Below are 16054 nucleotides of genomic sequence, written 5' to 3'. Positions count from 1 at the left end.
ATCACGCCCTGTGTCCTTAAGTACCGGGACATCAGGGCGTACCTGTACGCCCTATGTCCCCAAGAGGTTAAAAAAATATATATTTTCCCTGAAAAAATTTATATTTTAATTTAAAAAAAATGTTTTTGTAAGTTTCGAATTTTGCAAAAAGTTGAAAGTTTGGTGCTGCTGTAATTGCACTGACCCAGAGAATAAAGTTATGTTATTTATGCCGCAAAGCGAACGCAAAATTTAAAACAGAGAAAAAGGCAATGGTGGAACTGATGACTTTTCTCATTCTCCCCCAGAATAAGTTAATAAAACTTCCAGAAGGTCCATCTTCACTGCAGCCTCTGCTAATCTGGGCTTTATGGCAAAGTGGCATTGAGTGCAGAATGATGGAGAAAAATAAAAATAAATTACATTTAATTAAATTAAATTTTTAAACGGGCCCCTGCAACGTCCTGGGGCTTAAAATAAAACGCCCTAGAACAGGTTGCACAGCCATGGATGAAAAGGTAAACTTGTTCACAAAACCCTTTTCTGCGTGCTGCCCATTTTTATAATATATCCATATATCCACCCCTATATCCGTTTGTCTCTCAATCTCTATGTCACAATTATAATGCTGTTTTAAAAACTATTATGCTTTGTGAGAAGAATCATAAAATATAGAGCGTTCATGCAATTACAAACCATGGTTGGGAGAAAACAGCTCGGTGGTTCCTGTTGTGGTGCAGCTGGGTAAGGGAGGACTAGGAGCGGTAACTTTGTGTTCCCAGGTATCTCTTTTTTCACTACGCTGTTGCCCTGTAGAATTTGATGTCGTCAGGTCAGATGGAGAGTCAGAAAATGAAGATGTCGCTAAAACAGAGTCCCCAGTGGAAGAATCATCACGTGGAGTCCATGGCCTAGAATCCGGCGAAGGACCAGAAAATGGATGGAATGGGGAATCCAAACCAGAGTCTTCCACATTTTCAGGAGAAGAGGAGGAGAACGGAGATGGGCTTGAGGTGAAATTGTATGCTCTGCAAACTAGATTCAAAGAACAAGACTGCATTCAGACTGCATTCAGCACCAAACTGACAACTGCAAACGGGGGGAGTTTATTATTAAAACTATATAAAGAATAATTATTAACACAGGCGTCTCATGGTACTTCATATGGATATCGTAGACTTTGTTCACATCTGCATTGAAGGCTCCCTGCCAGGCAAAAAACAGCACAGTATATGCTGCACTATTTTGGCAAGTAGAAAACCCAGCCCTGTGAAAGAAAACCCACTGATCCTGTTAAAGTAAAGGGGGTCAGTTGGGCACCTTTCGTGTCTGTTATGCAATGGATCTAGTAATTATACCATTTGCATCTCATATAGCGAAGCATAACATTGCAGAGGTGAAAAACCTTACGCAGGTAGTGCCTGGACTTGCTTAGATACAGAATACCTGGAAAGTCATCTGGTTCAAAAACAATTTCCTGGAGTGGTCCAAATGAAGAATGGGCAGGATGAGAGCTGCCAACAGAATTTGAATCGCAGCTGAAATGAAGAGAATGAACAAATGAAGAAGGATACTTCTACAAGGTATACACTGAAAATAGAAAAGGACCAATACGTTTTCACTGCGAGATGTGGCTTTTGGTTCTTGCCTTAACCAACGTGTTATATTTCTCGTTAGGTGTTCAAATTATCATCAGGACAAAATTTGTGTTTGTGAATACACACCACAATAAATATGTCATCAATAGCAATTCCAATTCCTCACTGAGGACTGTTTTGCCTGGTTATACAACACAGGTACAATGACATCTCTAGACATTTTGCTAATACTTTGATCTAGGAGACAACAACCCCAGTGGTAGTAATCTGTGCCTATAAAAAAAAAAAACTAATACCTGTCTAAAGTCCCAATCTGCAGCCCCGTTCCTGGTACTTCCGGTCCCCGCCGGAAAACAGGAAGTGGCTTGGTGCCGTGACTGCTCTGGTCAATCACTGGCCTCAGCAGTTACCATGCTGTTCAAGGACATTACCGCTGAGACCAGTGACTGGCCAAGACAATAAGTAATCTTCCATGTCATCTAGTGTTGTACGTATTAAAACTGGTTGTAAACATTGTTGCTCATTGCAGACAATAGGATCTTTGCATTCCCTGTTAGAACAGCTTAAAAAAAAATAAAAAATCTTATAACGGGCAAGATCCCATGTTTCTTGTTTCCATAAGTTACAATATAATTATTAAAGTGGTTGGTCACTTTCCGGTTTGTGAGATGATTATATGAGCGTTCCTAAAATGGCCTTTGGCGACTTTCTGCACTATTTTCTATATGTCATGAGGTATGCTCCCTTGTTGAGCAAGTCTTTAGGCTGTCCACACAGAGGTCCTGTCCATAAGATGGCCGCTGATGTAGGGTCATGTGACACTTAGTATCCTCCATTTAAATACACAGTACCTGCCAACTGCATTTGCACTGCTGGGAGTTTAGTGAGGGTCCAGCATATTTGTATGCAGCAGACTGAATGATATGTCTGTCACATGACCTCCACCGGCATCCATCTGATGGACAGAACCTCTATGAAGACAGCACAAAAGACTTCTGGGAGATGCAGGGAGGCGATTGATCACATGAAGCAAGCTACTCAAGCCCAGTTTCTGTGCACCCACAAAAATTCAAGCCAACAGTGCATTACTGCAGATATTTTTGGAGGATAACCCCTGTAAAAAATAAAAATTCTATTTTTTACATTAAAAATCAAGCTAAGTAAGAGAAATGCAATTATAACTGGTATACCTGTTGGTAACGGAGGATAGCGAGGTGTTGGAAAACCCCAGATTAGGTTTATCTGTGTGAAAATATGTAGAGGTCTTATAATGTGCAATGCAATCAATGCTTAGGAAGTAAAGCAATTAATGAAGGTTGAGAAGACACACCTGTGTGACAATTAGGCTGCGTTTCTGCAGATGAAGCTCCAGAATTTGTCACTGTGCCTAAATTCCACGGGGGGAAAAAATGCCAGTAAATGCGTAAAAAACAAAAAGTCTAAAAAACAAGAGACAATTAAATAAAAATAAACTGCAGCTCAGGTGTTATATACTCACGAATGGTCTGGCGCCTCACAGAAACCTGCAAGTGAAAGGGCAGGAGAAAGGTCACTAGTGAAAAGGAGTGCAACCCTCTAGAACACAAAATACATAAAAATATTAATAGAATCTGATCTACCACTGCTGCAGGTGGCTGCATCAAGCACCCCACAGTCTCCCTCAGCCTTTTCATTTTCGTTTCCTCATCTTCCTCTCTTTCTCCACTCTGTGGGGGTTTTATCTGAAATTTGTAACGCCGAGGTCCATCATCTTCTTCATCATCAAAATCAGAATCACTAGAGGAGCAGCAGGCAACTGAGGATTCTCCTGGGTTTTGGTTAAGGTATAGAGCACATGACGTATTTGTTCTCCTGACCGGATGATTAGGGGACTGTTTAGCTAGTGTAGAAGCACTCCTAAAGAGTTCTGTCAGGCCATATCATATACAGATATATTAGGAAATGAAACCACACTAAATTTAGGACCAACTTAAAAAAACAAAACAAAAAAAACTGGTACTTTTAAATGCATGTATGTCTGCAGCGTGAGGCTGCTATTAGGGGAAACAAATTGAATATACTGTATATCAGTGTTTCCCAACCAGTGTGCCTCCAGCTGTTGCAAAACTACAACTCCCAGCATGCCCGGACAGCCTTTGGCTGTGTGGGCATGCTGGGAGTTGTAGTTTTGCAACAGCTGGAGGCACACTGGTTGGGAAACACTGCTGTATATGACCAAACCAGTCCGAGACATTACCAAAATTCACTTTCATACTCAACACTTTCTAGATGAAACTGTCGGAAATGGTGTCCGATCAAATGGTAGCATGTTCCAGAGCAGGAGGAGCGGAGCACATAGATACATAAGGGGTCATTTATTAAGACCGCTGTTTTAGACACCGGTCTTAATAAGCCCTTTAGCTGGAGGTGGATCAGCCGAAGTTATGTAGAGGAGCCGGCCCGTACATAACTTCGGCGCATCTAGTGCCACTCTAAATGTAAGCCAGTTTCCTAGCTGTCTTACATTTAGCCCATTTTCTAAGCCTAAAAGAGCCACATCACGCCCACTTTTTTAGACCTGGTGTGAGCAGGGGAAAAGCCGCAGATTGCGGCGCAAATAACCCTTCTGCGCCAGAAATAGGCCTAATATAGGTGTATTTCTGATCGTAAATGACACCCATAGTTTTAGAGATTCAGCATAGCTTTAATTTATCCCTGCTTAATATGGGCTTAAGAGTCATGGGGGAGGTCCTACTCAATGACCGACAACTATGTCTGTATGCACAGTCGCATAGGCAAGGTTGTCAATCACCGAGTAGAACCACTCAATCTGCTCAGGTCTTCCTGCTCCCTAACAAATTTCTTTTGATTGGACAGCATGTTCAATGTGATAGGTTCCCTCTAAAGATAATGGGGGGAGGTTTATAAAAACTGGTGCAAAGGTAAAACTGGCTGGTTGGCCATAGCAACTAATAAGAGGGAGCCTTTCATTTTCCAAAAGGAGCTCTGAAAAATGAAAGGTGGAATTCAAATGGTTGCTATGGGCAACCTTTGCACCAGTATTGATAAATCTCCCCCAAGATGTTTAAAAGGATTGCATTATACTGTACAACTACTAAAGAAATGCATAAAAGAAATACAATTCTAATAGCCCAGCATGGAACATAGGGTCATGCTGGATTATCATAAACCTTAGCTTTACAGAACCCGTTCTCCTAACGGACCAATAGTATTTCCATTTATGTAGTTCTCTGATTTTAAAAATTTATAGCTTGGGCCTGTACTTCATTTCATTTCCTCTATTCCTTTGGTCCTATTTTGCTTAACATCACAATTAAAACTGAGAAATATTGTATATCAAAAATCTTTGTGTGTCACTAGAGATAATCTGCGTCTTTACTCCCTAACCTGTGATAAACTGTAAGACATCTGGCAGGAGCAACAGCCTCCCTGCTGTGCCATCTGCAGTACGACATGAAAACTCAATTAAAGCCAACATCTTTGCCTTTTACACTACCTTATCTGCAGGCCAATTTTGCCTTTTATAATAAAGCCCCATTTTTAAAATCTGACATTTGTCACTGTCAGAAGTTGAGAACCATAAATAAGAAGCCAAGCAGCAGTGGCCACTTATAACTTAATGCAGAGGAGGGACTTAGCGGTAAGAAGTGCAGCAATATGGGACAGGGGCCAATTGTTTTTAAATTATGCCAGCTATAAACACCGGTCTTAATAACCCATTATCCCATAGGCTAACTAAATGTAAAAAAAAAGTTTTTAAAAATATAAAAAGATATACAAAAATTCCAATCACTCCCCTTCGCTCAAAACTAAAAAATAACTGGAGTGAGCGTGGAAAAGTCGCAGATTGCAGCGCAAAGGACCTTGCGGCCGCAATCAACGCCAGAAACACACCTAATTTAGGGGTATTTCTGTTTAACAAATGACCCCCTATATTAGTTATTGAATCTGAAGCTATAGTGCTCCTTCACCTCTTCACATTTGTAGGGACTGTATGATTTAGTTATTCCTGTGTTCCATTTTATATTTTTCTGAATTGACTGAATAGGACATTGCTGCAGTACTACAGAATTGGGGGCCCCAATTTTAATTTTGCCCAGGGCCACATTTTGTCTAAAATCGGCCCTGTTCCTTTCCCTACTGACCTGGAATGGGATAATAACCCAGAAGTCAGAAGTCCCAGTCTGCTACAACATCATCTGCGCATAACGCCATGTAAATATCTGTTTACATGGCGTATTCTGATGTAAACTGTATGCCCACTTGTAATACTGAAGGGAAAATCCAATGTAAATAATAAAAAGGACCCCACATTCCTTACACTGGATGCTGGATCCCATTTGTGTATCAGTGGTGGCAGCAAAGGGTGAATTGGATTTTCTTCTGTTGTGTTCCCACATGTAATACTGACTGAAATGTGTATTATGAGGTCCTGCAGAAGCGGAGTCGGGCATTATAAATGATCTGCAGCAGCTGAGATGTGCGTTATGAAATTCTGCAGCGGCTGGAGGGGCGTATTATGTTTGTGCTCGTTTTCAAAATATTAATTATTCTGCCTGTCAGACTAACCATATGTCTACTTTATACTGGCATCATTTTGCAAACATACTTTTATTGTAGGATGTTACAATGTTTATGGGTTTAACAGCAATTTTAAAGGTTTCCAAGAAAATTTCCAAAACCTATTTTTCATGATCAATTCGGTTCTGAAGTGCCTTTGAGAGACGTATATATTTTATAGACTGTACCTCTCCAAGTATTCAAAACAGCATTTTGAAAGTTTGTTAACCCTTTAGGTGTCTCTCAGAAAGGTTTGCAGATATTCAATTTTAGTCCATTTTTTTCTACAACACACCCCAAAAGACCACATATGGAGTATTTGTTTGCAAAAATATCCCATATATGGCCCTAGTGTGCTACTTGACTCTCAGCCATCTGAATTGAAGGAGTGACTACTGGATTTCTGGACCTCATATTTATTACAAAGCCCAAAAACAAAATAATGCACCACAAGAGGTTTGCAGGGGGTCTCGTGAGATTCATCTGAGTGTAATGAGCATATTTACTGCAAAGGTATTTTGTAGAATATTTTTTAGCTTTGGGCCATGAAAATTACATTTATTCTTCCATCCAAAAATATGTAGTTTTAGCTGAAACTTTATTTTCACAAGGAATATAAGAGAAAAAAAAAACACCCTACGAGGGAAGGAGCGCTATTTGGCTTTTGTAGGGCAGATTTTGCTGAAACAGTTTTGGGCACCATCGAGCCCCTAAGGTTACCAGTACAGTGGAACCTTCCATTTAGTGACCCCATTTCATATACATCAAGTGGTGTAATACATTTGACCCCACAGGTGATATGCAGTAATGCACAGTGGACGGTGAAGAGTTTTGCACAGATATGCCAATTCAGTGTCCACTGAAAGACTGTACCACCATGAAAAAACTGCTTTCCAATTATCATTCTGTGTTCTCTAATTTTAGAAACATCTTACATGTTGCGCTAATGTTTGGCCTAGATGTACAACAGGGCTCAGGAGTGAAAAAGCATCATAAGCATTTGAGGCCCATATGGTGACTTACACAGCATTGGCAGATAACTGCAGAACCTCGTACATGAATGGCGGATACGATCCTATGGAAAAAAAATGCAAGTGTTCCGGATTCTTGGCCGGAGATAAAACCGTGGCATGCTGCGGTATTATCTCTGGCCTGAACAGTCAAAAAGAATGAACTGAAGACATCCTGATGCATCCTGAACGGATTTCTCTCCATTCAGAATGCATGGGGATATGCCTGATCAGTTCTTGTCTGGTATTGAGCCTCTACGACTGAACGCTATGCCAGAAAAGAAAAACGCTAGTGTGAAAGTACCCTTACCCTGGGTTCACACCTGAGCGTTTTACAGCGCGTTCAAACGCGCTGTAAAACGCTTAAGACATGAAAACCAATGCTTCCCTATGGGAAGGGTTCACACCTGGGCGTTTTACAGCGCGTACGAACGCGCTGTAAAACGCCCGACGCTCAAACAAGTACTTGAGCTTCTTTGGGGCGTTTTGACGCGCGTTTGTGGCCATAGGACACTGCAGTCAATGACACAAACGCACGTCAAACGCGCGTTTACTATTACAAAAACGCACATAAAAACGCGCGACAAAAACGTGCGTAAAACGCGCGTTTGAGGAACGCTCAGGTGTGAACCCAGGGTTAGAGTGGCCGTTCCGCAAATTATAAAACATGTCCTATTCTGGTCCGTTTGAGAGTAGACCCTTCTAATGATGGCAGTGAGAAAAATGTGGAATGCACACGGAAGGCATCTGTATTTTGCGGATACTTTGCAAAAAAATATGGACATTGTCATGTGCATGAAGCCTTAGAATATTCATCTGGTTTGTCTTGTTTGGAGTTTTACTGGTATTTCATTTTATAATTTGGGGTTATACATAAACTACGCAGAGAACATCAGGGCATAATCATTTTTGGTATGGGAAATCATTCTGACATTGTTCAGGGTTTGTTTTTGTTTTTTTCAGCGTTCACCATGCAGTATAAAATACATACTAGTTTTATTCTTTTGGTCATTTTTTCACACTATTTTAAAGCCATATAAAGTCCTAATTTTTATTAATTGATGGAGTTGTGTAATGCCTTGTTTTTTTGTAAGATTTTTGTAAATATGTTTTTGCGCTGCCATTTTCCGCACCATATCCATTTTTTATTATTTGTTGATGCAGTTGTGTGATGCCTTGTTTTTTTGAGAGGAATTGACATTTTCATTAGTATCATTTTGGTGTTACAGTATATAAACCACCTTTTATTGGATGCACATGAAGGTGACATATCACCTTATTTGTAACCCCCTTGCTTGAGCAATAATAATTAAAAAAAATATATAGATTAGAAACTACTGTTTCGCAGCTTTTTTATATCCACTACAGACAGAAAAAAAAACAAAAAAAAAAGCTAAACCCACTGCTTTCCCTCCAAAGCTAAGGAGATCAGCAGGATATTAACCCCTGTGTACTCTGCAGGATTCCTACAGGATTGTCTGTGTCAGGATCATGCAGAAAATGCTGCAGAATTCAAAACATTACTGCGGGTTCATCAGTTTTGGACCTATCAAAGGATACTGGTTGCATTGTCATCAGGGCGTCTTGTAAAACCTTCTTCATCAACATCAGGAAGATCCTATAGAAAAAAAAATAAAGAGATCACATCATATTTTACCCAACATGAATTTACATATCATATGAACTATAACTTTCATACTTTTTTCTAGCAAATATAAACAATTAAATCACTGTAGTGAAAAATATGCCAAGAGGAAGTAGACAGCCAACAATCAAAAGCAAAAACGTCCCCATTGATTCATATAAACTTTTATTGATACACATTAAAATATTACACCCCTATAAGATAAATGAACGATAATCATGATTATGATTAATTTATCTTATACGGGTAATATTTTAAAGTATATCAATTAAAGTTATATTTTATATGAATCACAGTGGGGAAGAATGAACAATTCCTCAAGGCATGAATTAAGACAAGCCTTAGCAGAAAATGGATTAAAAAGAATATACAAGGAAGAAAAAAAATATACATACTACACTCCATTGTCTTACCACACAATCTGGCTCCGTATGTTCCCTGTAAAAAGAGAATATATAATCAGTGAAAATGCATAGCAGCAATAACCATCTCTTTACTGTGAGAAGTAACTGGTGGCACTCTTACACCGGCTGTGTGTCCTTCTCCCTTCTACTTAAGCCCCGGATACGAAAGGGCTTTGACCATGTACGCTTTACACCTATGTAAGAGAGGAAGATCTTCATGAGAACCTATTAATACAAGGGATTAAAAGGCTAAAAGGCCTCACTCCATCTGTGCAGTGGAAACTGGAATACACTTACAAGGGGCTGTCCAAGTTTAAAAAAAAAACTTTTTTCCTCTGCTGCTTCCAGCATTACGCTGTGGTCCAGCAGCGTTGACGTCATCTTCCTGTCTGCACTGTTCAGTCAATTGCTGGCTTTAACAGTATACAAGATTTCTGAGGCCAGTGATTGGCTGCAGCGGTGACATGGTGTGCATAGGAAGTCATTGCTGCACCCAAGAAATGAAAGACCAGCAGGGAGGACAGGCGTGCAACTCTGGAAGCCACAGAGCATAACTTCTTGGCTATTTCAGACTATTTACTATTGCTGAATTTTATTTTATTTTTTTAATTAAACTTGGACAACCACTTTAATGTTCTCTACATAACATCTTATTATCTACCATATTTGGGGACTAAATGGAAATGGAACACAGCAGGGAAATGTAAAACTATTTAGCAAAAGGGAAGGATTTCCTTTTTATCACTTGCTGGGATCTGTTCCTGTTTTTAAGCAAAGAATATAGAAGGGAACAGACTTGAATTATCCTTGCATAAATGAGCCCAGCAGAAGGTGTCAATGCTTTCCTCTGAAGCTGAACCCAAAAATAAAGTAAAAATTTACGGAACTGCTGGAAGCAAAGTCGTTTTTATTAAGTATTGCATGGCAAGACCACTTACTGTTATCTCACATATATATTCTTATTATTATAGCCCAATTTACCACCCTAACGCCTCACACATTATTTACACAACATAACCATTTTGTGTGGCGAAATTGGTCTGATAGGAATGAATGGCGGAATGTTCAAAACTAGAGTGGGAGCTGAAAAATCAGGACATGATTTCTGAACTGACACCGCCCCCTCATTTTCAAGCCCACCTACATAAATCAGCTTCTAATGTTTTTATAAATGTATGTTTTAATGTACCTGTGAAGCACTTTGGGCAACAACATTGCAATTAAATGCACTATATAAATAAATAATAGTTGAAATGCATTTCTCACTATCAAGCTTGCCATGTGCACTTTATAAATTTGATCAATCAATTGGTTAGTGTACTGTTTACTATCTTTACTCACTCCAAACACTCCACAGTTACTCTAGCCATTCCAAAAAGTTACTCTTCCCAGTCCAACCTTTCCACAGTTACTCCAGCCACTCCACCCAGTTACTCCGCCCACTCCAGTTGTAGACTACTGGTGGAGGCAAGAACACTTAAAACAATTTCCCCAGAAATTGTAGCTTTTCTAGTTTTTGACAGTAATCTTCTTTATTGGGGATCCTAAATTCATATATAAATAATAAAATGATGGCTGACTGTGGCTGCTAGTTTAGCTGCTCCATGCATATGGATTATTCATATCAATAGGAGCTGTATAAGTGAATCTTCTGTCAACTCAGTCTAGTGGTGGCTGAAGGCAGCAAGAACTTAGAGATTCAAACCTTTTTAAAGGCTTTTCCAGGAATTAAATATTGATGACCCATCATCAGGATAGGTTAGCAATATCTGATCAGTAAGGGGGTCCAACTCCTAGCACCTCCATTGATCATCTGTTTAAAGAGTACTACTCTGAACCCTGTGATTTCCCATCCATCGGTCACATGGCCTTTGTGCAGCTCAATTCTATTCAAGTGAATGGGCTTAAGCTGCAATACCAGACACTGACGCTACACAATGTATATGTAGTATGAAGAGACCACAACATTCATCCAATCAATGTTTTAAACAGATGACCCATGGAGGTGCTAGAAGTCAGGTCATCACCAATCAGACATTGAACCATCATGAGAATAGGTCAATATTTAATTCCCAGGAAATCTCAATTTTGATGGTCTGTGTAAACCTTAGCCAATGGGGGCATTTCCCCCGAATTGCTGCTGCTGCTACTGTGCTCATTAAGGACAGCCCGAAAATGGAATGCATTTCCCCCGAATTGCTGCTGCTGCTACTGTGCTCATTAAGGACAGCCCGAAAATGGAATTGAACTGACAGAACGAAATGTGTATACGAAAGATAATGGAGCACATTTCTCAAAACCGTCTAATAGGAAAACTGTCTTAGTTGGCCACAGCAACAAATCAGAGCTCACCTTTCATTTCTTAAAATGTAAGAAGAGTTCTGATTAGTTGCTATGGGCAACTAAGACAGTTTTCTTGTTAGACAGTTTTAATAAGTGTGCCCCAACGTTCTTACTTCTAAGGATGAATAAAGGAGTGGTTTGGAATACATTCTATTGTATGGCGGAATTTGCGGGTTGTGGAAATGCATTGTGTATGAGGACTATTATAGCTTCTATTCTTTAACTTATGTTTGATGGTTTGTGTGTCATGACTAAGCATAGAGGTGTATCAGCTTGTGGATTCTTTATCACATTTACCTCCAGCATAACCAGTCATGCCTCTTTACTGACTGTGATGCTTTGGATATTAGAAATACCACTCTACTCTACCACTCCTTAAGCAACAATGCCATTTTTCGAATATATGCATAAAATATGCCAGAGATAAAGGCACATCTCTCGCTATACTTTCTAAGAGGATTGCTTGAAGGCAGATTGCCATTGAACAGATGGCAAAGAGAAGGTAATAAGGTGTGATTGAATCTAAAGGGAAGCTGTCAGCCTGTTTCTGCCCTCCAAACAACTAGAATATCTTTACCGTTATGATGTGGATCTTGATGGTGCTCTTTTTTTTTCTTCTGACTCCTGAATGCACTAAAAATGATCATTATTCCCTGCGTCCGCTAATGAGCCAAGTCAAGGGCGGAGATTTAGGGATCGACCGATAATGATTTTTTAAAAGCAGATACCGATAATCTGTGAACTTTCAGGCCGATAGCAGATATAAAATATTGGTATAAATTATCTTATAATATATATTATATTAGTTGGTAGTCACGGAGGTGGTGGAAATTTTCATTTGGCACTAGTATATTATAAATGTAAGTTATAAATGAATAAAGCCCTTAGTTGGTAGTCAATTTATAATTTACATTTAATATATACTAGTGCCAAATGCCAATTTCCACACCATCCCCGCTTCCACCCTCCTCACTGACTTTATTAACCCCTATCAGACCTCAGATCAGCCCTTTATTAACCCCTATCAGACAGATGAATAAAATAAAAAACACCTCACCTCTCCTGTGCCGCGGCTCCTCTTCATCTCCGGGTCCGGCGTCTCGCTCCCCTGTGTTCTCCGGCCCCATCAAAAAAGACCAGGGAGGGAGAGTATCGGAAGCGCTTGCTGCGCTTCTTCCCCGCTGCCGGCACCCGATGCATACTAGTGCACGCTTCCATAATGGAGGGCTTACTAGTATTCGCATTATCGGTATATCGGCAAGGTTCGATGCAGATACCGAATATTGGCAGATAATATCAGTACTTCCAATAATCGGTCAATCCCTACAGAGATTTATCAAGACCGGGGACGTTCTGCTCTGGTCTTGATATCCCCTGCGCTGCCGTAGGATGCGCCTATCTTATGATGAAGCACAGGCCTCGTCCCAAAGTAGGTGCATCCTCTGGCAATCCGTTCACCTGGATGTGTTTGCGCTTGATGCAAAGTATATTGTAACAGCCATGTCACAGGGTATGTTTATTAATATTTAGATGCTTTATCATATGTGCGCTGTTATTCTTTATATATTTTTGCTGTTACCATGTCTTGTGTACATGTGCTAACAGGGTTAGGATATCTTCTAATTAATTCCACTGGATTAACTGGTATAATCCGTGTAGACTGTATGCAGTGAATTGATACAATGTACTGGCACTGCTGCACTAAGAACATTTAGAAATACTGACCACAGCTATTTTTCAATATCGATCTTCCATCTAGCGGATTTTGCCCTCTCCTCTTTACTTGATGTTAACTTTTTGACAAAATATAGTTCTAATATAAGTGGATACAAAGTTTTATGGATTAGGCTACTTTCACACTAGCATTTAAGTTTTCCGTTATTGAGTTCCATCATAGGGGCTCAATGCCGGAAAAAAAACGCTTCAGTTTTGTCCCCCTTTCATTGTCAATGGGGACAAAACGGAACTGAATGCTCCAAAATGGATTCCGTTCCGTTTTGTTGCATTCCCATACCGGAGAGCAAACGGCAACATGTTGTAGTTTGCTTTCCGTCCTTGGATGCGGAGCAAGACGGATCTGACATGACCCCCCAATGCAAGTCAATGGGGACGGATCCCCTTTCTCTGACACAATAGAAAACGGATCCGTCCTCCATTGCCTTTCAATGGAGTTCATGACGGATCCATCTTGGGTATGTTAAAGATAATACAACCAGATCTGTTCATAACGGATGCAGCCGGTTGTATTATCAGTAACGGAAGCATTTTTGCTGAACCCTGCCGGATCCATTAAAGACGCTAGTGTGAAAGTACCCTTAGTTCTGAGTCCCATAATTTTAAAATTTAAAAAGGCAAACACACAACTTGAGACTTTTTAAAGCCACTTTTCTGGCGCAAGGGAGATAATAAATCTCCCCCAAGGAGGCTGGGAACTACTGCCTTGAAATCAAGTAACCGCGTCTAAACCCTAGCCCTTCTCCTTTGACAGTCTTAGGCTGAGTTCACACGGGCGAGATTTCCGCGCGGGTGCAATGCAGTAGGTGAACGCATTGCACCTGCACTGAATCCTGACCCATTCATTTCAATGGGGCTGTGCACATGAGCATTTTTTTTCATGCATCACTTCTGCAATGCTTTAAAATCGCAGCATGTTCTATATTCTGCGTTTTTCACGCAGCCCTGGCTCCATAGAAGTGAATGGGGCTGCGTTAATAACGCATTGCATCTGCAAGCAAGTGCGGATGCAATGCGTTTTTCACTGATGGTTGCTAGGAGATGTTGTTTGTAAACCTTCAGTTTTTTATCACGCGCGTGAAAAAAGCATCAAAACGCATTGCACCCGCGCGGAAAAAACTGAACAACTAAACGCAATTGCAGCCAAAACTGACTGAACTTGCTTGCAAAATGGTGCGAGTTTAACTGAACGCACCCTGAACGCATCCGGACCAAATCTGTCACGCTCGTGTGAACTCAGCCTTAAAGGGAATCTGTCACCTGCTTTTACCATTTTAAGCTGGCACCATCGCCATGTTGACTAAAGTACCTTATTTCCAGCAGTCTTCTTTTTACTTATTTTCGTTTTGATATAAAAGTGATTTTTATGTTATGCTAATTAGGGTCCAAGGTTTCCAGAGGGGCGTTTTTTTTCATTTGATGATCAGGAGACGTTTTTGGGCACTGCAGGGGGGCGTCACTGGGCACCGGTGTTTTTTTCACTCGCTGGTGCCCAGTGACGCCCCCTGCAGTGCCCAAGAACGCCTCCTGATCATCAAAAGAAAAAAAACGCCCCTCTGGAAACCTTGGACCCTAATTAGCATACCATAAAAATCACTTTTATATCAAAACTACAAAACGAAAATAAGTAAAAAGAAGACTGCTGGAAATAAGGTACTTTAGTCAACATAGCGATGGTGCCAGCTTAAAATGGTAAAAGCAGGTGACAGATTCCCTTTAAGCACTGGGAATGCCATCCCTTGAACTCCTAGAAAAAATGTTAATAGCAGCACAATGAAAAAATGAAACCTTTCTTGTGGTGGTGCCAGCCGTGTTGGGAGCCAGTCTGAAGATCCCCCTTGGATGCGTCGTATATGTAAAACCGCAGCACTCGCTTGTCTTCAATTATGCAGGATTTATTCACCAACAAAAATGCGACGTTTCGACCATCATGGTCTTTCTCAAGCTGTGTGGTGCTGTCAGCGCATAAGTAGTAACGCTGGATTTTTCAAGGTGTTAGTTGCGCATGCTCCAAACTCCAAGAGCATGCTCGAGAATAGAATTACGCAGTGAGGAACTGAAGCTGGAATGTGTACACCTATCTTTACTGCACATGTGCCAACAGTGCTACACAATGGTGTATGCCCAAGACATGCCCAGCCAAATGAGAAGGGGCAGGGTTTAGATGGGGTTAGCTTGACTTCAAGGCAGTAGTTGCAGGCCACCTTCACTTGAAATGGCTTGCTGTCACACAGCAAGAGCGAGAAAGAAAGATAATTTTTAGTGCATTCAGAAGTCAGAAAAACAAGATAAGAACACCACCAGACACCATATCATGGTAACAAAGGTACTATGGATGGTTTGGAGGGCAAAAATAGGCTGACAGATTCTATCTTAATTATGCATTTGTCTTTGTAAAGCCTACTAATCATTACATACACAATACAATAAATATGTTCAAAATAGTTTACTTTAATAGCGAAAAGATACCTTCTAAAGATGTTGGGAAGCGGAAACCTTCAAATTCCACAGCCTCTGAAATAAAAAGAGCACAAAGTCAAAGCTATAGACCTGAAGAAACAATCCTAGAGCACTTAAAGGGTAACTGTCATATTTTTATTGTATTTGCTAGTTTATTAGAACTAGGCATGTATACCTGAGTTAGTCTGTCAATGATTGTCAAAAGATCTGTAATTACCCTATAATAACAGCTTACATTAATATCCCCTGTCCCCTTCCACTGCCCCCTTAAGACAGTTGCTATGACTTGTCCGTCTCTGGCTAAGAAGACAGACAATTCAC

The 16054-nt window shown here is 40.4% G+C and overlaps 1 protein-coding gene across 1 annotated transcript in view; it reads right to left on the bottom strand.

Moving 5' to 3' along the window:
- Positions 1-16054, bottom strand: part of LOC122920516 (F-BAR domain only protein 1-like) — a 150773-nt gene that overhangs the window by 50215 nt on the left and 84504 nt on the right. The window contains exons 10-19 of the mRNA XM_044270087.1: positions 15743-15787; positions 9318-9390; positions 9206-9230; positions 8708-8765; positions 3197-3384; positions 3076-3100; positions 2908-2964; positions 2768-2819; positions 1426-1517; positions 676-1014 (exon numbers count right to left, since the gene is read on the bottom strand). Of these exons, the coding sequence (XP_044126022.1) occupies positions 676-1014; positions 1426-1517; positions 2768-2819; positions 2908-2964; positions 3076-3100; positions 3197-3384; positions 8708-8765; positions 9206-9230; positions 9318-9390; positions 15743-15787 (954 nt within the window). The remainder of the gene's footprint in view (positions 1-675; positions 1015-1425; positions 1518-2767; positions 2820-2907; positions 2965-3075; positions 3101-3196; positions 3385-8707; positions 8766-9205; positions 9231-9317; positions 9391-15742; positions 15788-16054) is intronic.

The sequence above is a fragment of the Bufo gargarizans genome, chromosome 1, assembly GCF_014858855.1.
Source record: "Bufo gargarizans isolate SCDJY-AF-19 chromosome 1, ASM1485885v1, whole genome shotgun sequence".
In the NCBI taxonomy this organism is placed as follows: domain Eukaryota; kingdom Metazoa; phylum Chordata; class Amphibia; order Anura; family Bufonidae; genus Bufo; species Bufo gargarizans.
The sequence above is the reverse complement of the archived record's forward strand: the minus strand, read 5'-3'. Positions and strand labels throughout refer to the sequence as shown.